Source organism: Sebastes umbrosus, chromosome 10 (assembly GCF_015220745.1).
Source record: "Sebastes umbrosus isolate fSebUmb1 chromosome 10, fSebUmb1.pri, whole genome shotgun sequence".
Taxonomy (NCBI): Eukaryota; Metazoa; Chordata; class Actinopteri; order Perciformes; family Sebastidae; genus Sebastes; species Sebastes umbrosus.
The window spans coordinates 12,886,028-12,912,110 of NC_051278.1; the positions used below are offsets into that span (position 1 = coordinate 12,886,028).

At 40.5% G+C, this 26,083-nt stretch overlaps 1 protein-coding gene across 13 annotated transcripts; it reads right to left on the minus strand.

Moving 5' to 3' along the window:
• Nucleotides 1-760: 760 nt before the first annotated feature.
• lrrfip2 (leucine rich repeat (in FLII) interacting protein 2) lies at nt 761-24,205 on the minus strand. Of its 13 annotated transcripts, XM_037782236.1 has the most exons (27): nt 24,002-24,205; nt 21,722-21,885; nt 15,294-15,380; nt 14,775-14,834; nt 14,052-14,111; nt 13,870-13,908; nt 13,566-13,637; nt 11,816-11,863; nt 11,633-11,701; nt 11,282-11,371; nt 10,699-10,755; nt 9,604-9,657; nt 9,421-9,477; nt 8,851-8,922; nt 8,439-8,552; nt 7,973-8,014; nt 7,438-7,569; nt 6,924-6,995; nt 5,888-6,058; nt 5,682-5,774; nt 5,165-5,257; nt 4,389-4,490; nt 2,875-3,007; nt 2,073-2,243; nt 1,902-1,981; nt 1,665-1,769; nt 761-1,580 (listed from the first exon to the last, which is right to left on the minus strand). In XM_037782236.1, exons 2-27 carry the CDS (start codon nt 21,809-21,811, stop codon nt 1,470-1,472), a joined length of 2,274 nt encoding a protein of 757 aa, XP_037638164.1. In that variant the 5' UTR covers nt 21,812-21,885; nt 24,002-24,205; the 3' UTR covers nt 761-1,469. The 13 variants fall into 13 exon arrangements, with proteins under 13 accessions (XP_037638164.1, XP_037638166.1, XP_037638165.1 ...); XM_037782238.1 differs by lacking the exon at nt 11,633-11,701; XM_037782237.1 differs by lacking the exon at nt 9,421-9,477.
• Nucleotides 24,206-26,083: the final 1,878 nt, after the last annotated feature.

A 26,083-nucleotide genomic window follows, 5' to 3' on the forward strand; every position in this document is an offset into this window, starting at 1 on the left:
GAAGGAAATTAACACCGCAACTAATGTTTCCAAATACCTTCATGGACAATTACAAGTTTGTAGAACCTATAAGCCTGGAAAATTGAATGAGTAACTGAAGGAAACCTGCAAAACTATTTCCATGACTTATGTTGTAGTAACTGCATCTATCTTTATTCCAGTCACATAATCAAACTATAACTAAAACCAAACAGTTGTGTTGAGAATTAAAAAGCAAACGCTGAATTTCAAAAGGCCTCGTCTTTACCTACACTGACTCAAAACTGCAACCAAACAAGTGAGATTTAATTCTCTAACGCACATCATGTATTGTATATAGTAAACCCAGACTACAAATGACAATAACGACACTGATTCGAAAACTAAATTACCGCGTCACGGTTGCATGCCTCCGCCAACCAGACAAGTTGCAGTTTACATCCATGTCTGTCCAAAATGTCATCACTTTATCTTATTAGACAATTGTGTAAAATTGTCTTAATCAGCGTATGAATTCTTGAGTTATGGCAAAAAGGTCACAGTGACCTTGACCGTATACTACCAAACTCTAATCAGTTCATCCTTGAGTCCAAGTGGATGTTTGTACCTGAAGAAATTCCCTCCAGGCGTTCCTGAAATATCGCTTTCACGAGAATGGACCGGACGTACGAACAACCCGAAAACATATTGCATCTGTCCACGGCTGTCGCCGGCGTAGAGGCATAATAATAGCAACAAAAAGCTAAACTGCATCATGAAAAGAACAGATTCAGATAGTATACACAGTTCTGTAAATTACACATTTATTTTCAAGAAATCTTTTAAATATTTGAAAAAAATTCAATGAAACCGCAGCAGACACAGTTGGTTCTACATATTTTCAAATAATGACTGCACCTTTTTTAAATACATCTTTCTGTACCTGTTAAAACGATTATTGTTTCATTGAGCGGTGCGGACCCCCAGTCTCCTAGTGTGAAAAGGCACTTCACTGTGTGAGGGGAAGCTGGGAAGGTGCGAGGCCGGAGCAGCCGTGAGGGTTGAATAGTTTAAAAGCATCATTATACTCATTCATGCAACTTATCAAAAACAAAACAAACAAAAAAACAAAACAAAGTACAGCCAAGCACCCAGCCAGAGAGATAAAATCTCGTGGATAACATGATGTAGTACATAGCTCTGAAAAATTAAGCAGTGACTAGAGAAATTTCCTCAGATTCATCTCCCAGTAACTTTATAGTTTTATTAGTTAAGTTTCTGAGTCAGTCCTCCAAAAATGCTGCCGGACAAAACCAACGCTTCCGTTTAAAAAAAAAAGAAAAAAGACACAGTCCAGTTTGTTGCCTGTGCTACACGTTTTGTAAGTGTTTTTGGTTAGCTACAAATCTTAAAGTGTTACAGCTAAAAATGGAAATGTGCTCCAGACGCAATATGGCAGTCAGAGGTCTGAGGTGCGAGTTTAAGGGCTTCTGTGGTGACGCTGCCTTGCCTCACTGCTGTGACAGAAGGGCGTTCCTGTTGGCCTTCATCTTCTCAAGGCGCTTTACTAGGTGGTTGTTGGTCATCTCCATCTCCTCGTTCTTATCTAGAGCTGTGCGCAGCTGTGGGGGAACAGAGGGGAGGAGTTACATTCAGCCTTCTTCAATTTCCTGTTTCATATTATAAATTGAAATCTGGGTCTTTACCTCTCTTTGAAGTTTCCGTTTTTCTGCTTTCAGTTCGTCTTCTACTTTCTCCGAGTTGTCTGCTGATGACTTGTACCTAGACACTTGCCCTTCAAGTCTGTTAATCTGGGAAAACGGACACAAAAGAATACAATTTGATGATTTAGAGTCCTAAAACGTACAACTTTTTCATATCGTGTTTCTATAATATATTGTGAACTATTATTCAGTTTAACAAGACATTTCTTTTTTACTTACATTTTGTTCCATTGTACCCATTTCCTGTTCTGCCTTAGAAAGCTTGAATTTGTATTCACTAATCTGTCTGTTGGCGTCTCCTACAGAGAGAAAAACACAAACCAGTGAGTTTGAAAATACAACAAGTGTTCAAAAGATGTGTGCTGATAAATAATTACAAGGCCAACTTACTCTGCATCTCAATAACGTGTAGGTCTGTACCGTTCTCCATCCTTTCCCCGTCTGTGTATGCACTGTCCATTTTTGAGTGTTTCTGTCTCTCCTCCTCCAGCTGATTCTTCAGCTTCCTGATCTGAGCCAACAGTTCATCTTTCTCTTCCGCCAACTTTCGTAGCCTCACATCTACAACACAAATGGAAAATACATTAAGCTGATACCATTTACTGTAACATAGCAGAAGATGCTGACTGGACAAACTGGAATGTGTTCAGCAGGTTGGCATGCTAAAAATACACTGAAATGTGACTGTCAGCTGTTTTTATACCAGTAAGTTTTTGGGATGTCTGTAAGTACATCCGTCCACTTGGACTCAAGTAAAGAACTGATCACATTTTGGTGGTCAATGTTACCGTGACCTCACTTGTGTCCCATTCACGTGATATCTAAGGAACGCCTTTACTCAAATTTGGCACAAATGTCCACTTGGACTGAAGGATGAGCTGATTACATTTTGGTGGTAAAAGGTCAAGGTCACTATGACCTCACAAAACACGTATTAGCCATAACTAAATAATTCATATGCTAATTATGACAATATCACACAAATGTCTAACAGGATTAAATGATGAAGTGATGACATTTTGGACAGACATGGATGTGAACTGCAACTTGACTGGTTGGCGGAGGCATGCAACCGCGAAGCAGTAATTCTAGTTCTTATTACAAGCTTTGTGAATTACACACCTCATCAGCTCAGTTTATTTAGCATCCATGTGAACAGTTCATGTGGACAGAAGTAATATCCCTGACTCACCCAGCGGGCCCTCTCCTGCAGACTCCAGCACCTGGGCGGCCTCCTGGGAGACCACAGTTATCCCTGAGGACAGAGGCTCATGGTTGACATCTCCATTGGGTGTGCCGTCTGGGATGATGACCAGCCCATGTGTCTGTGATGAGAGAACACACGTTACTGAGGACTGGCTCCACTCTCTCTGTTGGCAAAAACTTCACAGTAAAGAGGGTACTGTGCACTGATGTCACTTTTTTATGTAGCACAACCCTCACCACCAAAGAGTGACCACACAGACCAACAATTGGCCGCTATGAATGGATGGAAAACAAAAATCTTGAAAAAGTAAAGGCCATTGTAAATGACAATGATCTGTATGACATACTGAACAGTCAGCGGTCTGTGGATGTCAAAATGTAGGGACGCACGATATACAGTATCGGTGGCCGATATATTATTGGCCCATAAGCAAGAGAGTTATTATTATTGTTTCGGTAATTGAATTTCAGTCAACAATAACATCCGATAATGTGCTCAGGGACGTCACTCGACTCGAACCCCGGATCCGAGTGGTGATTTTTGCCTCTCTGCCTCGCTGCTCTCTGTGCCTGTCACTGTTTGCCTGAGGGCGGGGATGAGCTCCACACACACACACACACACAGAGGACTTTGGATCAGAGAGGCCACAGCAGAGAGACTGAAACAGACTTGAGGTTTATATTTTACTGGACTCTAGTAAAATACTCGAGAATCCGCCTGTAAGGGAGACCACGCAAGCAATCCCTCTGTTGACCAAGCAGAACATGATCTTGCAGGACAACGCTGCTTGCAGTCAACTCCCCGTCTCCTCTTAACCCACAGCCTTACGGTGCTTGCTATGCCGATAGTGTATCGTTATGAATGAGTTAAAAACTATCGCTACTTGTAAGTAACAACTGAGCCTAATTACAAACAAGTAATATTATCTGTTATCATATTAGCTACAACAAACATCTCTATTAAAATGTAGCCAAAAGTGAGTGTCCCTGACACACATGTACTGTATATATATGCAGCATGTAGCTTAACACTGGGGGCTTAAAGTTACATTAACCAAAGCCTGAAGGCCCAAACTAAAGACCCGTTGTCCAAATCTAAAGCAGGATGTGTGTCAGGATTTGTCTGATTGAAATAACTTTGTAAAATTATTTTAGTCATATTATAAGTCTCATTTTCAGAAAAGCATTCTGAATCTGTTGTTATATGGCCAACAGCTCTTTACCAGTAATTTGAAATAGTACACTGTACTTATGGTCAAGTACAGATCAACATGTAGCAAATGAGTTATGGAAAACCAGCAAGTAGTGCAAAAGTTATCAAGAAAAATATAATGGAAAGAAAAACAAAGAGGCAGAAGTAAAAAAGTGCAACACAATACCAGGTTTGATAGCATCAACTGGCTTAGTTCCAACCAAAACGCAAAGTATAAAAAGTGGTTTGGGTCAGCAACTCATTCCTCCTAATCTTGTTTTTTCTGGTGGGACTTCAGGAAGACCTACCTCTCCTGCTTTGGCTTTCCCCTTGATGTCAGCAAGCTCATCTCTGAGCTCGTCTCTCTCATTCCTAATGCAATCAAAGTATTCTTTCTGCCTCTCTAGGGCCTGGCCACACAGACGAGAAAAGACAAGAAAGGAGAAGAGGCAGAGGAGAAGTTGGATTGACTGTGGACAAACATGCATCACCACGTGCTACAGCAAGATATCTTCCATGCACAAACATGCCCTGACTCTGCACATCAAGCCAACAACAAGGAAATAGACACAAACAATACACACAGATGAGGAAGTTGAGAGTTGTGGTAGAGCACAGGGACTGAAGATACAGAGTTTGTAAGGAGGTCAATCTTTTCGACTTTGCACTTTGGGAAAACTAACTACCGACTTCATGACCTAACAAATTAACTGATCCACAGGTGGAACATGCATGTCATGCTAGAATATATAGATCACATTTCTTTTTTTTAAGTTTACATGACAATCCAAATAAAACTGTTTTTATATCAAAGGCTGTCTGCAGCAGGCTTTATTACAGTGCCAATGCACTTGCATTGTTAGCTGAGCTTACGGGATCCAAACTGAAAACCCGGTTATTTTGACATGCAAAATTCCAAACTGTGAATGTGTCCAGGTATGTGCTAATGCCTTAAGGGTCTCCATCATGCAGAGACGGCATGAGAGGCAAAAGAGGTGGATGGACACTATGTCGAAAAGGCTGAAAAGCACAACCATCTATTGCCTCCCATGTTCTGTCAGAGCACCCCTATGGGACCTCCTACCCCAATCTTTTTGTCCTTCCAGTTTATCGTTTCCTGCAGGTCAAACACCTCTCTGGTGAGGGCATCTAACTTAGTCTGCATTCGCTGGCTCTCCTGGAGCGGCGTTGGAGCAGTAACAAGATGACACAGTACAGGATAAAGAGCAGAATAGGAAAAATTGAATGGAACAAAGACAAAAAGGAGTGAAAATGCACATAAACCCATACAGATACAAAAATGAGAGATAAGAACAGGTGAAACAGGGTGAGAAGAGACTAATTTGAGGAGATAATGCTGAGAAAGGAATGAATGTTCAGAGTCAGATAGGACAATGAAACAGAGCTAAATGTCAGAAGGGACAGAGAGGACCTAGAGGCGGGCCAGTGCCAATCAATCCTTATCAAGTTCCTGCAGAACAGAGCCTCTTCTGCATCCTGCACAGAGGCACTAACACCTTTCAAGGTGTTGACAGAATAACAGTCTGATGTGGTCACGCTGACAGAAACAGTTTGTTTTTCTAATGAAAGGACAGCCTTACCTCTATAAGCTCATCTCTCTGGCGAATTCCCTCTTTCAGTTCTTCTTGTTTATGTTGCAAGACTGTACATGTGTGCTTCTGTCTTTCTAGTTCCTGAAACCATAGATAGAACATTTCAGCCACAACCCTTTGAAATTAATATTTTGTAACTTTACCTACATAAACTTGATTTCTGAAGGGTGGTTTAACATGATAATAAACTTCACCTTTGACTTGTCTTCCAGCTCCCTCTTCATCTCAGCCATTTGTTCCTCCATCTCCTCTATGACGTCCTTTAGTGTGTCCACTTGATAGATGAAGTTGCCTTTGTCGTTGTCCAGCTGTGCGTTCGATACCATGGCTTTCTTATACTTTTCCTCCACCTCTGCAAGTGACTCCTGATAAGGGTGGGAGCATGTTAGTAAATAGAAAGCACAGCTCATCTACATGCACCAGGTGGGCTCTCTGGTAGTATTAGTTTTAAACACACATTGGCCAAACATACTACACACGTTTTTTCTTATTTCTAAATGTAAGATTAAGTAAAGGCCTAATTCTGTACCATTTTTCCATTTTAAACAGGTCATTTGTGACAAATATGGGTGGTGCAAGTGGTGACATTGATCACGCAATAATTATAATACGTTGAATCACTTTCAGGAGTGAAACAAGGCAATGGTGTGAAAAGGGGATCTGAAAGAGAGAACTACAAGTGAACAACCAGGAAACAAGATGAGGAAAAGTAATCTAGCTAAAGTGCATCAGCTGTATCAAACTCTACGAAGAACAAGACAGGAGTCAAGTTTGTTAGTATACTACTCTTATAAATAAAACATACAGTGTCCTTTCTAAGAGAACGTTAAGCCGCTGAAAGTGACTGCCAGCCAGACGGCCATCCAACACTGTGGCAATGAAAGCCTGGGTGGAAGAAGAGCCTCAAAATTGAAAGCATGACTGTTATCTGTCAGCAGATGGAGCATTTTAACTCGTCCTCTTACAACTTTGAACCCAGCTGAATTGTGGGAGTGTCGTCATTTCAGGCCACAACCAGCGAGTTGGATCAAAACAGGAAGTGAGGGAAGATCATGCAAAAGAAGGATCATTACACAATTCACACTGGGAGCACGCAAAGACACGGCTGTGGTGTTAGGAGCTACAGGAGGGGGCACAGAGGAGTATGAGTGGGGAAGGCAGGGAGGTTAGTGACGCCATACTGCTCCCAGAGAACAAGAGAAGGCATGCTGTGAGCTCAAGCCCCTCTACCTTCAGCTCTTTAAGCCCTTGCATGTACCGCCCTTCTACATCCTGAATCTGGTCCTTTAGTTCATAGATATCCTGTAAAGCAGATGGAAGGAATGGTTGGGGTTGAAGTGGGGCATCAGAGAGGGTTGGGGAGTATCAAGGAGAGATAACAAAGCACCCGTGCTGCCAAGTCAAAAACAATCCAGCTGGCATACAAATGACCAGCACACCCAGATATGAGGAACAGCTTCACAGGACACATGTCACATCCATAGAGGAAAAATGGTTAAAGCAGACACTTAGAACAGCAAGGAGAGCACAACAGAAGAAATGCTGTAGGAGATTCATATGCCGAAGGAACAGATGTATACGTAAATTGCTCAGACACAGAACATGTGGATTAGCATTTAAGCTGTATGATAATGAGATGATGAACATCTGGAGCTAAAACAAGTATAATTTTACTCATATGCTAACATCAGTTTATTCAGTCACATGTATAGCAGGGTGACACTGTGTGTATCGTAAATCTTACCCTAAGTTCACTCAGACTGGTGTCGGGGTCATAGGCGCTACCCGTGTCTGCGCTGCCCCGTCGTGACGAGGTGCCACCAAGCGATGCCAACGTGGCTGCCGAGAGGCCTGGGGTGGCACAGCGGGAAGATGGCTGAGAACACAAAGCACCACAAAACTGCCGTCAGAAAAGCACAAGCAGCACAATGCAACACAACTCGGACATGTCATTCAACACCATCATCTGATACCACAGGGCTCTTAAGTGATCCTGCCCAATTCAAATTCTCCTGGGGGGGTATTGTCACTGTCATGTGCTGAAGTGAATTTTATAAACCTGACAAACGAACTCATAATCCCCACAGGCTGTGTGTATAAAAGCCACATGATGCTGCTTTGTTGATGTGTTGTGGTTACATGGTAGCTGCCTAATGTGGCATAGAAATCAATTAATTGTTCAGTGTGAGGTTAAACTCACTGACTATTGCATTGCCTATTTGGTGATTGGTGAAGATTTTGAATGAATAAAGTAAAATGCAAAACAATGGTGCACTCACCCGACTAAAATCTGTGTACTGCTTGTCACATTTTTCATCCAGCTGAAAGAAAGAGAAGAAATATAATAAAAAGAGATAAAGACTATTTTGAGAACACCCCTCCTGTGTTGTCATGCTTGGAGTCGTTTCCTCATCTGTAATTCAGGGAGTTAGTCAAGGAGTTATGAGTCTGGGATAAGTGCTGCATGTTCACAGATCACAAACAGTTGACAACCAAACAAGCAATTGTAACAGTGAGTGAATCACACCACTCCATAAAGACAATTTTCTAAGTCCATGCTGCTGCACACTGCAGCGTTGCAGTCACATCAACTTCATCTGAACTTATACCACTTAACTTATTTAAAGTCGATAAAAACACACTGTGGGATGAGTTTTGAAAACCAAAGGTTATTTTTAATCATGCATCATTGGGGTTGCACTGCACTCGCCAGCCCACTGTTGTGAACTTAGCTTAGGCACTTACAGCGTCCAGATCTGGAATGCTCAAATCATCGAGGTCAGACACAATACTGCCTCTTCGGCTGGTGCGGCTGAAATAATCAGCAGCCGACTCACTAATGTCCGAGAAGTCAGAGGACTGCTTACAACAAACAGAGGATGAAGAGGATAGGGGCAGAGAAATACAGAATAACAGAGGGCCAAAGAGTAAAAACCATCAGAGAGGAAAGGGACAGAAGGAAAGCAATGACATATACAACTAGAGGAGATCACTGTTCAAGGTCAAGGCATTAAAAATGTATGTAGGTATTGAGCTGATCTTACGCAGAACGATACAATAAAAGAAACAGTTGAAAAGCTTTGATTATTAGGTCATCAACTACTGTGACAGAACAGCATCAGTCTAGATTTAGTGCAGCCCAGTCCCTACAGCTCACCACACTGTCCCTGCGGCCTCTGCTGAAGCGGTCCTGGGACACGCTGCTGACAGTGTCATCATCTGAAGAAGACTGAGAGGAATACACACATACGTATAAACACACACGCATAGGATGACGAGCCAAAGTAATGTAGGATGGCTGCATGCCCAAGGCTTTCTCTGGCACACACTTGTTCAAACAGCAATCCATAGACATCCAGTAGTAGTCTCTGTATTAAACAGATTATTGGATTACTCTAAAGACTCTATACGTAATGCCAAATCATGCAATTAGAATCATTTTGTCAAATGCACCAACTGGAGCTAAGTTAGATAAGACAACCTTGCTACAACATCTTAGCCTGCACAGCACTGCAGAAGAAATCCTCAATTCACACATATTAATGTCAATCAACGATGCTGTTCCCTAAAGCAAACTGTAGCTAGTTCGGTATGGGTGATTGACATTGTCCTTAAGAGGAGGGAGGCCTGGTGCTGACAGGGGTGAGGGGAAGCTTGGTAATAGTGGGCATCTGTGTGTGGTGTTAGCTGACATCATGCAGGGTGGCGGTGGTTTTAAGGTGCTCACCACAGGGCTGCTGCGGGTGGAGCTGGCTCCAGAGGAGTACCAGCTGTATTCAGAGGGCTGCGGATGGGAGGAGGACGACAGGGGATCAACATGAACGCAGACGTCAGTCCACATGCACAACAGTTAGCTGCCTTGGTGGTGAGATTGCTGTAACGCTGTTCGACAAACATTCAGAAGACTTACAGCTTTTGAACTGTACCCCGAGCCGTAAGGAGCGGTGTCGTCACAGATAGAGGCCTGAGGGCACACGTGGGAGACAATGCAGGGCTCAGCAAAACACAAGAGGGAGCATCAATCTTTGACGCACTAGCTAAGTAGGTTGAGTAGACTGACTTTCTCTGGGCCATGCAATAAACAGAAACACTCCGTATCTCCAACATCAAGTAGGCCATTCGTTTCAGTACTCTAAAGGCCCTGAGACACCAAGCCGACGGTCGGTGAGCGTGTGTCAGCCTAGATTTGCGGTGTGTCCTGCACCGTCGTCTCTAGTCTGCTCGTGTCGGATGCTTTTCTGCCAATTCAGCATGTTGAATCGGCGGCGGACCCTGTCAGTGAGAGGAATCACTCTGATTGGCTGTTCAACTTAAGCAAATCAGTGCACGAAAAGAGAAACGAAAGTAAGGAAAGCAAGCCAACGAGTAAAGTCAAGAGGGCAAACACAGAAGGTTCTTCGCATTTTTCATCTTCATCTCATCTGATCATTTCACAACGACATGGCCATCTGGAATGAAGCTAAGCGGTGATTGAGAGTGGTGTGAAAATGGTCGGCAAACGCTGCTTTGTTTCATGTATGTATCATAACAATGGCTTGTATATCTGCAGTCATCGGTCTTCCAGTTTCCCTTTTTGAATGACAAATACAGACTACAGCTGCCTGCTGGTGTGGAGACTTATTTCCTCTCACACAGGTGCAGAACGTATGTGCTACCTGGCTGTCGGCTGTAGTCTTTGCAGTGTGTTCATATGCAACTTGTCGGCCAAGACAAAGGCGACATGAGGCAACGCAACAGTCTGCCTTCAGCGCCTCTAGTTCTTCGATGTCGGCTTGGTGTGTCTGGGCCATAAAACAAAAGCGCTGGCTTCTCGCAAACCTCTACCTTATCTAACTGAAGCTCAAATCTCTGGCCAAGAGTGTCCAGGAGCTAAATATAAGTGGTCCCAACCACCCTGGGCATCCTATCAGATCTATGTGGCCACAAGAGAGGGGGATTGTCTACTTCTGAAGGTAACTAGAGGCATGCAGAGAGATGATGGCCAATCAAGTGGACAGAAACTGACCATGCTGTAGCTGCGAGGCAGCCCCGTGCCAATGGTGGAGGATGAGGAAGTGGTGGCCTGTCAGAGAGGAGGGGAGCAGGGAAATGTCAGTTTAGAGGACAGAGGAAAGCTGTAGCAGGAATGTGTGGAGGAGGGAGACTAAAGAGCTGCAGAAAGTGGAAACAGGATGGATGTTTTGCTGACCCTGTAACATTTAGGGCGAAACGTGTTGAGGAGTAGTGAGGTCAGGTGACACTGTCCCTGTCGACTGTTTTAATACTGGTGGAGGAGCTCCACCTTTTGTCAGTCACCAAGTAATCTACATAAATTCAAATGATCACAAGAAACTATTTTACAGTGGGGAGCTACACTGGCTACAAAACTATCTTTCTCTCTTTGCTTTGATGATTTTATAACACAAACAATATCTCTTATTGCAGTTATATAACAAGTTTGTTAGGCATATAAATGTCCAATAAAGTAAACCATGCAGATAGGAATATACGGCTTCAACTGGCTCTGGTGTCACTATTAGTCTCCTTTAACCACATCAGTCTGCATATAAAAGGGCTTAAAGTTGGACAGCACTGGCAGGGTGACCAACCCGAGGCTGATAGGTGGAAGTGGAGGGAGGAGGCGTTGGTTTGGTCTTCGTTAGGCTGGTGTAGTTCCTTTGATCGTGGTAAAGTCCAGTCTGGAAGGGTAGCAACAGAACGTGACCTCAAACAAACACCGACATAACAAATTTGATCCTCAAGTGTCAGACTAATATCTATTTCAGACACATTCAACACGGCTTGGTCAGCATCTGCGTGACGCTTCACAACGCAATGAATAGTCAATCTTATCAGTGATAAAGTTTATCAACCACCGCAAGCCACTATCATTAGTCTACACTGCCTCCATGCTTGAGGCTGCAGAAGAGACACACTAAACACTGAAGGAGTACACTAACCAGCAGGTCCTTCTTCGAGGAGCTGGACGAAGCCCTTTTATGGCCATGCAGGTCATTGTACACAGAACTCTGCTCAGCCCAGAAAAAAAATATTTTAAAAAAGAAAAGCAAAAATGAGACAAAGGGGCGAGAGGAAAAGCACAGAAGCAGTGATAAACAGATGATCATCACTTAGGTACATACAGTGGAGCGGGAAGTCTTGAGGGTGGAGCTAGAGGTGAGGCCATCAGACTGAAGAGAGAACAGGAGTCACAAGAATTATGATCAGAAGAAGATCGAACATCTGAGAAACTTTTAGGTTGCGGTTAGGTGTGCACTGGCAGAAGCATACATTTCACGTGTCTCACCAACACTAGGTTAGTTGTTCAACAGGCAACAAGTAATCCAACGCATCAATGGATCAAGCAAACAATCTATCACCCTGCCAAGGCAACAGTGAAGGAACAAAACATTTGCCAGTGGCACTCTGCCTATTATGATGGTTGTGTGATGTTCTTAATATGATGTTGAAAACAGTCAGCCTTAAGGTACCAAGTACAAATGCAGACGCTCCTTATGTAATCCTGTTGAAAACGGCTTTGAGTTTTTGATGGTATATTTCAACAGATTCTAGCTGATAACTGCACCAAAAGTCTTGTCAAAGTACAAATTTCCAGCACTTTAAAGCTGAAAATTCTAAATTAAACTTTAGTATCAGTCCATCAGAATCGCTCATCAACACATTCAAGAACGATACAGGGACAAATTCAATGTGGAAAAGAAAGTGAAACAGATATCTCCAGCAGTCGCATCAGAGTTTACGTTAGCTGGCATCATGTGTAATTGTCCGGCTGATTAAATGATCAACGGCCAAAATGTCCATTAGGAAATATGCCAAATAAATGAAATTAATTAATTAATAGCATATTAAATAGACTAATATTGTAAGATATGTTGCCAAGACAACTTAAATATAAACTTATATTTCACAAAAGTTGAAATTCCTCCGCTCCGCTGTGCTTCTTATCCAATACACTTTTTGTCAGATTCAGCGACTATCTCCTCAAGGTGTTTGTTCTGTGTGTGTGCTGGAAAAAAAAAAAGCTGGTCTTCATACGCAGCCAGCTGACTGTGTAAATACGAAAGAAACAAACAAAGTGACTCGGACCAAGCCACTACAATAATTATATAAATAATGATAACATCTATGCTTCTTCAATAAACTTTGACTTTTGGACTTTGGACTGAGACAATTACAGAGACAAGGAGCGCAGTGCTGCGCTCTCTGTGAGTATGTGTGTGCTTGACCGAGACAGAGAGGGGAAGAGAAGGTGGACTGTATGCAATGTTTCGGTAAGGTATTACTAATAATGTGAATGTCAACATTATGAGTTTAGCTTCAAACTATTCTGTAGGCTACAGCCCTACGAGCCACACAACACTATTTTGAATTTGACCAACGTGGAAATGGGACCGACTAGCCTGTTATTTTATTTTTTAGACCGCTCCTTCATTTAATTTATTTTAAAGTTGTGTCAAATGTAGGCTATTATATGGCTATGTAAAACATATGTCCGGTAGTTGTTCTATATGGTTGGAATTCTGGAAAATTGACCGCCATATTGGCCGTCAAAAAAAAAGTCTAGCGTAAACCTTAGCCTTAATGCTATGTTACCTTCCAGGTATAACCTAATCTGTCATATGTGAATCTCCTTTATGAAAAGGGTATAATTAGAGCAGAAGTAGATGAGACAGACTGAAAGAATGTGGAGACAACATCTGAAAACAGTCGGTTGCTTCTGAGCACCTCCTTTGGAATCTAAGTGAATTCTGCTTCGCACCATAAAGTTAGCCAGACCTGACCTTTACATGCTGAGAATCTAGGTATTCAATCAGTTGCCAAACACCACACAAATACACATTATGATCTCACACACATGCACACACAACGCACCAACAAATCTTTTCTATGGGAACTGGATCGACTCTTAGACCCCAAGTCACGCAATGCTGATGATGAGGTTGACTTCAAATAAAAAACACACAAAAGCAAACATTAGAAGAAATCTTCACCTCGCCATCTATTTTAAGCTACTATATGACAGAGATGAACTACTACCAAATTACAGTATTTCACCCAAAGGCATTAATTAAACAAGTGCTTTCTCAACAAGAACAATGGCTTTCACACATCTGTGTGCCACTATGTGAGCGCAGTCTTAATACAAACTGGCAGGGATTTATTATGTATTACGCACCCTGTAGCTGCGGACTGACATGACATCATCATCCAGCCCCTGTTGATGTGGAAACATGGAGTCACAGCAGAAAAGCAGACAGAGAGGAACATGGGTGATGAGAGATTAACTGCAGGATTAAAGGAGAAAGAAGAAAGGAAATACAGGCAGACAAAGAGGAAGTGTGTGGGGGAGATACAGACCCGGCGAGGACGGCTGCTGGATATACTACTACTAGAGCCTCGGGCTTTTTCTGAGTCAGCCTGGAGTGAGGAAGGAAAGTTGGGAAAGATTATAGAGTGAAAGTAGGGAGGCTCAATCACAGGGGTGAATAAGGTCACTTCAACGCTCAACAGTTGCTATGCAAAGCCAAAACCATGCTAAACAACTTCTGTCATCATGTTTAGAACCAAATGGATGTCATAAACATTTGCAAATGTTATCCTCTTTAAGCACGGCAGCAAGATTAATGATACACAAAAACAGCTTATATATCGCACACTTTGGTCTCATTTGTTCTTTTGAAAAGGCAACATCACGGCACACAATGAAAATCTCTGCTTCTCTTTACTGCGTTGATACACCAACACAAAGAGATTAATTCCATGCAAAAGTTGTTCATCAACAAGCATCAATCCTTTCTGAAGTTTGAGGAGCAGCACTGAACGTCCAAACCACCTTCTTGCATGCAGACTCACCCACCCTAAATAAAGTCAAAGGCCAATGCTTGCTCTACGAATACACACAGCCACAGATTACGGTGTCTCCAAAGCAAATACACTGCTGAGGCATATTTCCACAGTGAGGCACAGTGTAGTCTTGGAGTCAAGTGTAGCTAAATGGTCAGGCTTCACTGGGGCTCAATCCCACACAACAGGCTGTGTTAGTGTAGTGAGAAGCTGCAACACTTTCTCGAGCTCGCCTACCATCCACTGGTGGATCTGACCCCATTTTCTGTTGCTACTGCTGGATGAGTGGTAAGAACGCTAGACAGAGGGAGAAGTGCCAGGAAAAACATACAATCATACTTCACTTAAAACTGCTGAAATGCAAAAACTGGGTGACATTCACATCAGGAATAGAACTTTTGGTTTTATCTGTGGACATGCAGCACTTTCATTTTTCTTTCTGTGGGTATAGGTTTGTGTATGAACTGTCAGATTAAACTAAAAATGTCTTTCAAGGCATAAAGCCAAACAGCTCCTCTGCACCTGTGACTATGGAGGCAGATGAGCAGCTTGCCAACAGTCAGTTAATGTAGCCACTGTCCATGTAAAAACAACAAATGAAAAATGAATAGAGGAGAAAAACAAGGCCAATTTCCATGTTCAATACAGTTGATTTGTGCTGAGAGCAGCAGTTATGGGGCATTACACTAGCTTGCTTGATGGGTTGAATAATGGTGACGCTGCATCTTTGCCCTTAAGGTCCACTTTCTTATATACCTCTTTTTGCTGCCGTTCAAGTTCCCTCATTCGAATATCCCTGGCCTCCGCTCGAGCCGCCCTCTTCGCTGCAAGCCTCGCCTCCGCCTGTGAGACACAACATGAACACACTTGTTAGCCATGACTGGAAACTCGTAAAAGGTGACTTTAGGACACGCCCAACGAGTGCAAGGAATAAACACAAGGAGGGGAATAGCTTCACTCAACAAACAATCACACAGAAGAATTTACATGAGTATATTTGGATACTCTAGTCATCAGTTTCCTGTGAGAGAAAAGAGATGTACACATGGGTTGATTTAATTTCTTCACCGCGGCTTCAGTGTGGTTGTCAAGCCCCATGAGAGCCCAGCTTCTTTCCCCAGCTGGAAACTAATTAACCAATCTTTTGATGATGAGGTTGACCTTATGGTAGCGCTGCATAATTACAACACTGTAGTTTATTGTTTAGATGTATTAAATAAATCAAATTAAAAAATGTATTCAGTTTTCTCAGATAAACAATCTAGTTTAGAGGACAGCTATGTGTAGCATCAGTATAATTTGTCAAGTTTATAATACCTTTTCTACTGAGAGCATGTATTTACTTGCAATAAGTAACACTGCCTTTTAAATTATTTTCCAAAAACAACTGAATATTCAAAACGACAGACCACACTAAGAGACTTGATGGTTATCTCACACTAGGAATAATGCAGTTACATTGGCCAGGTTGACCATTATAACCACAAGTGTACAGGTATCTCTATATATTTCTGCCGATAAGTTACAAGAAACCTCAGAACAGAAATGCCAAAGATATATCTGAGGAAATTTAGAAACAGTTAGTCATAGTTTATCCACCAGAGAGCACTGACCAGTTTTATTTTTGCACTGTAAAATGTTCAACTCTGTGCATATCTTGATATGGATTCAGGGGGTTCATTATCAAAAATGTTTGTTTATAAAAGATATAAAGATATTAATATCGGCTGATATATCATTACCCAATTTTCTACTCTCTAAAATATCGTTATCTGCCTACTAAATCCACTATCGGTCGGGCTTGAATATGGACACTGTCCAGCATAAATTCTCAACAGAGTTCATACTGTATGGTGTGCCCTTAGCTGACCAGTTTCGTCCGTGAATCCCAGCTTTGTAGTCCTGTCCAAAGGGAGTGCTTGGGATGCCTCATCACCAACAGCATGTGCTAACCATCAGTTTCAGGAGGGCTGATTTAAAGACCTCATGGGGAAAATACCAATAGTGCACAAACAAACTGACAGAGAAGTACAGGATCAAGGGAAAACAAAGTGAGTCACAATAGTGTGGTTGTGCTCAGTCGGTAAACAAGTAGGCGACTCGCTGAATCTTAAGAAGCACAAACAAGTCTAAGCCAAACTGAGGCTGACAAACTCTCCTCTGGGGGGAAAAGTGAGAAGAGTTGTCACACAATTTGCCCCCAACCGAGTCAGAATATGAAAAGGAGCTTATTTTACAGCAGAAGGAGTTAATTCAGGCGAGCCCTACACAGCCCTGAGGAGCCACACAGGTGACTATGTAGACTATCCTTCCATTACGTCCATAATACCAATCACATTCCGTACATGCTCTGAAACTGAACATCCCACCAACAAAGAATGGCACACTTGCTCATGGAGCCTAGCCCTTTATCTCTAACTAAATGACAGTCCATAAATACAGCGTGTGGTGTGTACAGTATCTCGCTGCAGGCAAACACTGTCAGCATTCCAGCAATTTCTTATCTGCACTGCCAGAATAGAAGGCCTGTGGGCATAGGCTATTCCTGTTTCAATACTAGCCTGCAGTGAACAAACAATGTTTTATAATAATGCTGAACCACCCAAAACCACCCACATTCAGGTTCCTTTTGCCTATACACCTAGTGTTGGGTAAAAGGAAATTGTCAAGCCTAAACCTAATTATTGCCAAAACATTTTAAAAACAGAAAGACAATTGAGGCTGAAGCTTACGTCTCAATATAGGAGGAAGTGATCTGTATCCATTTGGCCAGGCCATAGTTTTAATTAAGTATAATATGTTGTTTTACAGTGATAAGATACCTTCATTTATCTTCCCAGGATAGGCAGTGAGTGAAAAACATAACCCAGAATGATAGTCTGAGCAAAGTTGGGGTGATGAGTGAGATACAGTAAAGCCCATTACATAAAAATGTGCATTTTTAATAGCCAATACACAAATCCTAAATTTCATGGTAAATTGATAGTTGATTAAACTTAGTTAATTTACTGTTAACAAACAATGAAATTATGATTCATAATGTTTTCTAATAATTAGTGATGCTATCATTTCTATTATTTTATCATTAGTTTGTGTAATATTAAATAAATAGCCTATATTGTATCATAGCTGGTAGGAGACGATAATATACACAATATAATATATACACATATATATAGTATATAAAATGTTATGTGTGCAACAATAAACTGTTAAAATAACATTATTTTATATAATCATTAAGCATTATTAATAATTAGTAAACATTATTAATTATCATTTCATTGTTTGTTAACAGTAAAATAACTATTAACTAAGTTTAACTAGTTTGACTATTAGTTTACCATTTATAAATGATGGTTATTATAAAGTGTTACCGATTAATTTTGTGTGTGAATAAGTGTACTATGTAGTATTTGTTTTTCAAAACAGCACGAAAACCAAAAGAAAACTTATGGTTAAATACTGTTTTGCAAACGTACATGCAATGTGGGACATTTTTGTAACCATTTTCTATGGCTGCTCTGTCTGATTTTGGAGTCGAACTGATGGTCACACATTGAAACTTTGTACAAGGTGAAAAAGGAAGTAAAGTTGTGAGTGTATGAAGAGAGAGCAAATGAGACAGCAAAAGAGACGGCTGGCCCTGTCCTCTGCACCTGTTGAGCTGTCTGACAGTATGACCTGCTCTGCACAGCAGCACAGCTGAGCTCTCTGTCTCTGTCCTATCTATAGCCTGGCCCATCCAGCCCCAGCTCTCTGACAGCCATATCATGGGGCTGGGAGGGTAACCTGAGTAGCACAAGTTCATCATCATACACACCTCCAGCACTCTGGGCAATAAGAGTCCAGCAATCCACCATGAGATCACCTGGAGAACTCTCAACACTAAATTGTGTATACTGAGATTATGATAATTAAGAGATTCCCCAGTTAGGTTAAAGCCAATGAAATGTAGAGATTTACTACTTTTCTGGTTTTATATCACTGTAAATTATATTAAAAAAATAATATTTTGGGGTTTTGGATTGCTGGTTCAGAAAAAAAGCAACTTGAGGACATCTGGGCTCTGGGAAATTATGACAAATTAACACAATAAAATAAATAATCAGATTACAGATTAATTAATAATGAAAATAATCAAAACAATACTCCAATATTAAAACTAAAACAGAACGTGCAGTGTCCAACAAATAATAAAATAAAATAAAATAACTAGTAATTGGGGTATAATATTGCTGCATTTATGATCTCAATAATCTGCAAATGTAAAGAAAAGAAAGAAATTTGTAGGGATTATGTAAATGGAAGATGCCGATATGTAAACGGAATACTTTAAAAGGGCCAATGTGTAACATTTCAGGGGATCTATTAGCAGAAATTGAATATAACATTCATCATAACCATGATTTCATTAGTGTTTAATCACCTCAAACTAAGAATCGTTGTGTTTTTGTTATTTTAGAATGAGCCCTTCATATCTACATAGGGAGCGAGTCCTCTTCACAGAGTCTTCATAGCACTAGATGCCGCCAAATCCTACACACTGTACCTCTAACATCCTCAATAAAAATGAATTGCAGAATTTTATCTAGCAATAATCCCTGGCAGTGTAAACGACAAATGCACTGCTTATTGCCAAGTCAACTCAACAATTCACGTTATTATAATCATCAATAAACCAAGACAGCATGAAGTAAGTCAAAACGAAGTATAAAACAGATTTTAAAAACTGATAGATTTGTTTAGATACTTTGATAGTCAGCTTTAAAAAATAGGCCTGTACAGTCACTGTAGGTACACTACACTGCTCTGTTATGTAAATGACTAACCTTTGGGTCTCTCTTGCAACATTAAATTACATCAGACTAGTCCTTGAAAATGTTGATTGCTTGCTCCTAATATGACAAAAACATGACAATTTAAAAGTAAAATAAAACACAACTAATGTCAAAAAGCTTACGTTATCAGGGTATGAAGTCCGATCAAACGGCCCGTCTTTGTCCATCAGTTGTTGACAGACACTTTAATATTTGCTTTGTTCTCTGCAGCTTAGCAGTCTCTTAACCGTTCACGGAAAAAGAAAGTGTGACACTTTCAACTGCAATAATGACTTGTTGATATCACAAATGAAATCATATGAACTATGAACTATAGCTTCCACAGAAACACACACCCTCTGTACACTGAAGAAAGTCAATGATTGTTTTATTCAAGTACCATTAGCTCCCTTAGATCCTAATCTGAGGGACAACGGGTATGAGATGATCATCTAATTCTAACATTTGACAACTGTCAGATTTCTAAGCAAGCTGCTGGTATTCAAAAGGACTGACTGCCCAGTAATGTAAGAGGCCTCAGAACTGGGCTGGTGAGGGTGTAGGCTCAAATTCACTGTCATCCTCAGCAGTGATCGGTGCCAAACACAGGCAGGCAAGCTGTAACTTTTCTTAACCAGGCACAGACAACACAAGGCAGAAGCTGCAGTGTTTTGAAGATTTGTTTGGGAGGGTGGCGATGTGCAACAAGTTAGACACTGACCCCTTGAGCCCCCTGCACAGTTGATCTAATCTCTGCTTTGCTCCACAAAGAGTTTCAGATTCAAAACCTGACTGGGAGGGTCAGATGACTCATGTTTCTATGATCGGCCTGCATGACTATAAAGAGAGCAAATGGAGCCTTGTGCTTAGTGCCCAAGAATGAGGCACTGCACAGATGAAGCATACGTAAAACAGGCCAAGGCAAATATTTAAGAAAAGCCGATTCATCCAGTGTTACAATTTTAACTGTAAAAGAAAGAAATCATTTGACTTGACCAGAAATCTTCAAAGAAAATCTGCAGATAATGTGTCTTTTCACCTATGTCTGCCACACATAAAAGACATTAAACTCCGAAAACTGATCTTTGCATTTCATGTTGTTGGCCACCTCACTCTGAAAAAAGGCAAAGGAATGGCAGCCCTGCAGTGGAACAAAATGGAATAATCCCAGGGCATGTCGTTACAGGCAAGGCAGCTTCACTCCTCTACCCGTGTTTTCCCCCCCAAACGAAAACACTACAAGTCAAGTCAATCTCTCTGTGGTCCAAACCAGCTGTCTCCACTCATTTGGGCTGAAACACGTATTAACCAGCAGAACCTGAATATCCACATTAAAGTATATGCTTCAGGGGCCCATTTGCTGACACAACATTGACCACCATGTTTCAAATCACAAATTATGTATTGTGTAATAAATACATGTTTCTGTCTCAGGTTGACTAAACACCTGGGTGTTGAATGGAGAATGGAGAATGGAAAAAGTAAGCAAGCCTAACACATGACACATTGTCTACCAGGTTGCATTTAAATCTGAATCTGCTCCCAATATTCAAGAAATCTATCAAGAGCTGTTGTCAAAAGCAACAAGTCCTTAAGACAATTCCTATTAAACTGCAGAGTTATTCAAAGTTAACTTGATTATCATCAGAACTGCTTGTGTTTACTCCATCTGTAAAATCAATTAAACACATTTCTGCTCCTTTTGTTAGTAGTCTCAATATATTTTCGGTTGTACTGAATATTTTGGTTTTCAAAAAAACATTAAAAAATCATCAAGATCCACTGATGTTTGAAAGATACAAGTATAGTTGAATAATTTCCGCAATCTTTAGAAAAACAAATTACCTGGACATGCTCAAGAAACAAACAGTGGTTTCTGCAAATATTGGCAAAAACACAAAAACATGTAATCATTTTTTGGTTTAGGTAATGGTAACGATACAACATGGACTATAGATGCAACTGAAAAGAGCCTACATATACATTAAAGTTTCCAAGCTTTGGCAATACATTCCATATACAGTAGGTTTTAGATTAAAGTGTCTCTCTTTCAGCCACAGTGCAGTGTCAGCCAATCATGAGTGCTGATAATGGTTTCAACAGTCTATTCGTATTCCCTTTATTTTAAAATGTGATGGTGCTGCTGCACAAATTAACAACATCGGAGACTGGCAAATCAATATTCTGCTTTAAGAGCCCATTATCTGGATGAGGATAAACAAGACAATTTGAGCTGGATAAAATAATATTAGTATCGATTAAGCAATTGGTGAATGTAGCAATGTAGGGAGAATATAGCTCAGATCAATTCCACTTTGCCCCAAAATGGAAAGACAGTGTGTATGTGATGGAGTTTGAACTTACTTCCCGGGCAATGCTACTCAAAGCCTCATCCTCTGCTGAGAACCGGTCTTTCAGAGGGGCCCGCTTTCTACCAGTGCCTTGAGTCCCCATGTTGCCGCTGCAACTGTAGCTCCACCGATGATGATGTGTCAGGCCAAAAAATACACAGAACTGTATGTAAATACCTACAGGGGAAAAGCAGACACAAAAGACACTCAATGGCCTGTAAACAAAGCCAAGTATTAGAATAACATGTGCATTATCCAGTTTCAAACTAAATTTACTTTGACTTTATTGTCCACCTTAGTCGAAATTTGTCTTTGGCTTCTCTAGTACATAAAAGATAAATTCAAACATGACATGAAATTCAAACATTAAAAACATACAGTCGGCAAAACACTCTGCACTGTTACAAAACATACAACAACAAACGTACAATTGTGCAAATGGGCAGGAAACAGCAGCAACAGATGGGGATAAGTTACACCTTTCAAAATACTTAAGGTCTTCCCTAGTGCAGTCAATTTCATTGTGTATGGTTTAAGCACTCTAATCTCACTAAGCAACCCATACACTCCCCATCTCTTCTTGTCACTCATGTTTGGCACCTACAGTACAATGGCTTGGATAAACAGTTGTAGCTGACATGAACCAGCCTTAAAGGTCCCATATCATGCTAATTTTCAGGTTCATACTTGTATTTTGTGTTTCTACTAGAACATGTTTACATGCTGTAATGTTCAAAAAAACCTTTATTTTCCTCATACTGTCGGTCTGAATATACCTGTATTTACCCTCTGTCTTAAACGCTCTCCGTTTTAGCGCATTTTGACGGAATTGCAACAGAATTGCGTTGCTAGTCAACAGCTTGGGTCCATGTGTACTTCCTGTCAGCTGATGATATTCACATACACTGCAACCGGGAATAAACTGGGACACATTTAGAATGTTTACATTTAAAACTGTGTAAAGGGTCTAAATGTTGTATGTTTGTGACCTCACAAATAGACAGAAATCTTGACAGCTAGTTTCAAATACAGAGTTTCTGAATACGGGCACATGTGTGTATTTCCCTGTGGATTGAGCGTTTCGATACTTTCACAGTATTTATATAGGACTTAAGCCTGCTTTATAATAATAAAAAAAATGAAAATCTCACTTTTTTTACAATATGGGACCTTTAAGGTGGCATGCAGGACCACTGCAGCCTTAGAAATCAGCATTTGAACACAACAGCGAATGAGGTCTACAGAGGGAATGAGGATATTAAGCTTTACTTTTGAAACTGATCTGAATCCATGATTGTTCACTGATAAGGCTTGCATTAGCTGGTACAGTATAATAGTATTCCTCATCGTCAGCATGATGATTTATTTGATGATGGGACAGCCTGACAATGTCAAAGTTATCTGATCACGTAGACACAACAGAGCTCTCTGTAGCTGGCTGGTAAAGACAGACAAGGGGGGGAAAACGCCTAGTTTAGGACCCAGCTGAGTCAGAGGACCCAAGCGAAGCATGAGCACTCATTGAAGACGTCCACAATTTAAATGTTACCAGTCAAACCACCTCAGAAACTCAATTCAAGATTCACTTTATTGTCATTTCACTGAGTATTTGCATACACAGAAGGAAACGAAATATTGTTTCCTCTCAAAAAGGATAGAATAAATAAGTATTAAAATTAACATACCTAAAAATAACAATAAAAGAATAAAATAAGTAAACGTTTCAGACATCATTTTGCATTCATACACCCATTTATCAGTCATACAACACATTTATCAGTCGTGTTAAGCAGCATCAGAACTATAATAATCCTTGTTCAATTTACAACAGGATGATACATTACTATCAGCTTCAACTTCAGATAACTTACTGAAACATTAACGTTATTCCAACCACTAACAAAGCTAATATCACACTCCTCATGTCCATGAGAGAAAGGGAGAGTTACCATCTGAGCTGAAGTTACACCAGCGCACAGCCCTGTTAGCGTTAGCTGGATCATTCTAACGTTGACTTAAGGTTAGCCAGCTCACTATGAAGCTAACGTTCACTAGCATTCCCGAGGTTCCCATTAAAAAGTTAGCTGTCTTTACCCTTTAAGACTCTTCCTCCACTTCCATTGAAGCTTTACAAAAACGAGGAATATCCACGCATGTCCTTTCCACAGCTCTGACCCCCTCAGAGCCGACGAACAGCTAGCTGGGTATTTAGCTCTGGCTAGCCAGTGATGCTAACCTCAGACAGGACACTGATCCTCCAACGTCCAACTGCCCAACACACACACAACCTTACCTTTAAATAACCCCGCGCTACCGCCAAGGTGTTGTCCCTTTTCTCCTGGAGGTTTTTAGCGGAGAGCCATTGGGCTTGTGTTCATAGATTGGTGGTGTTTTTGTCCACACTGACAGCTGTCATCAGTCCTTCTTTGCACCGCTTTCCACCGCTCCCTCTGGTCTCCACACAGCGGTTAGCTCCACAAGGTCCCGGATGTTCGGGAAAAATTAGGGTGTGATGCTGCGTTCAAGTACCGCGGGACATATCAGAATACCACCGACTGGAGAGAGAGAGTGGTTTTCCATTGAGTGATAATGAATAGGTCTGGTATGACAACATGCGTTGCCTACGTACAACATAAGTGACTTTCCAGTATTCCACTTTTAGAAGCTGACAGCATGGAAATTGTTTAAAGGTCCCTTATTATAAAATAGTGAGATTTTCATGTTTTTTATTATTATAAAGCAGGCTTAAGTCCTATATAAATACTGTGAAAGTATCGAAACACTCAATCCACAGGGAAATACACACAGCCCTTATTCAGAAACTCTGCATTTGAAACAAGCTGTCAAACATTATGCTACTCTTAAAAAGCAAGAATGACTTCATGCCAAGGCGACTTCATAATAAGGCCACGTAATTCACTTAATTGGAAAAATTATCTAAGAAAAAAAAATACTCAAATAATAGGAAACAAAATTTCCGGTCACAGGTGGTCATTTAGATTTTAGATTTCTGTTTACCCTCTGTCTTAAACGCTCCGTTTTAGCGCATTTTGACGGAATTGCAACAGAATTGCGTTGCTAGGCAACAGCTTGGGTCCATGTGTACTTCCTGTCAGCTGATGTCATTCCGTACACTGCAACAGGAAATAAACTGGGACACATTTAGAATGTTTACGTTTAAAATTGTGTAAATGGTCTAAATATTGTATATTCGTGACATCACGAATGGGCAGAAATCCTGACAGCTTGTTTCAAATGCAGAGTTTCTGAATAAGGGCTGTGTGTATTTCCCTGTGGATTGAGTGTTTCAATACTTTCACAGTATTTATATAGGACTGAAGCCTGCTTTATAATAAAAAAAACATGAAAATTTCACTTTTTTATAATATGGGACCTTTAATCTTTTGATAAAGATATATTTAAGAAAAGTAAAATTAAGTATTCTTGCCTTATAGGCCTGCAGAAAAGAATACTTGGCTTGTATTTGTGCTTTCTTTTTGATAAAGTAGCCTGTTAAAGTGTGTGAGAGTTTGTAAAAGGATGTTTTGATATGAATTTACTTCAATTCATCAAGTTTTTGGATGATCCATTCACCGTAGAGGCATGCGAGAACAACACCTTTTATTATTTTTTAAATCTCATCAAAAATCATCAAGTCAAATAGCAAAAGGAGCAAGTCTCTTTATGTAATACATAAATCATTGGCTAAGTACTATAAGTTAAAGTATACAGAGTATACTTTCATGAAGTAAAAAACAGAGATGCTCTCAAGTCATTTTTTGCAAGTCCAAGTCAAGTTTCAAGTCTAAATTATAAACTGACCACCTGTGACCGGAAATTTTGTTTCCTATTATTTGAGTATTTTTTTTTTCTTAGATAATTTTTCCAATTAAGTGAATTACGTGGCCTTATTATGAAGTCGCCTTGGCATGAAGTCATTCTTGCTTTTTAAGAGTAGCATAATGTTATACTGTATTTCAAATTAGGCCCATTCTTTACCTTTACCTTTTTACCCCAGAAACCTTTGTATAGGTATATAACGTATAAAAGACTTAGTTAATACAACATTTAATCACCTGTAATATTGTATAAAGCTAAAACATTCTATATAGCTAAATAACATATATAGTTTATAAATAAAGTACAGATCCATAATATTCCTTTGGCTTTGATACTGTATCACCAGGAGGGCAAAAGCCACTTTAGTCTACTGTGTTAGGTAATTACGACCACAAGAGGGCAGTAGCGGATAATGGTTTCTTCTTGCTTGTGTGAAATGGCATACTACATTTCAAGCATGTAATTACCCCACATGTAAATGGATATGCTCAAAGATAGACTTGCAATTCAACCACCAGAATAAAGTACATAATCC

Bases quoted from the DNA above. Each gene is read 5' to 3' on its own strand.
- lrrfip2 (XM_037782236.1), bottom strand. From the start codon at position 21,811: ATGGGGACTCAAGGCACTGGTAGAAAGCGGGCCCCTCTGAAAGACCGG. The intron at 9,658-10,698 runs GTCAGTTTCTGT...GTGTGCCCTCAG, and splicing joins TGCCTCGCAGCTACAGCATG to GCCTCTATCTGTGACGACAC. The intron at 1,770-1,901 runs GTAAGTAAAAAA...CCGTTTTCCCAG, and splicing joins TGGGTACAATGGAACAAAAT to ATTAACAGACTTGAAGGGCA.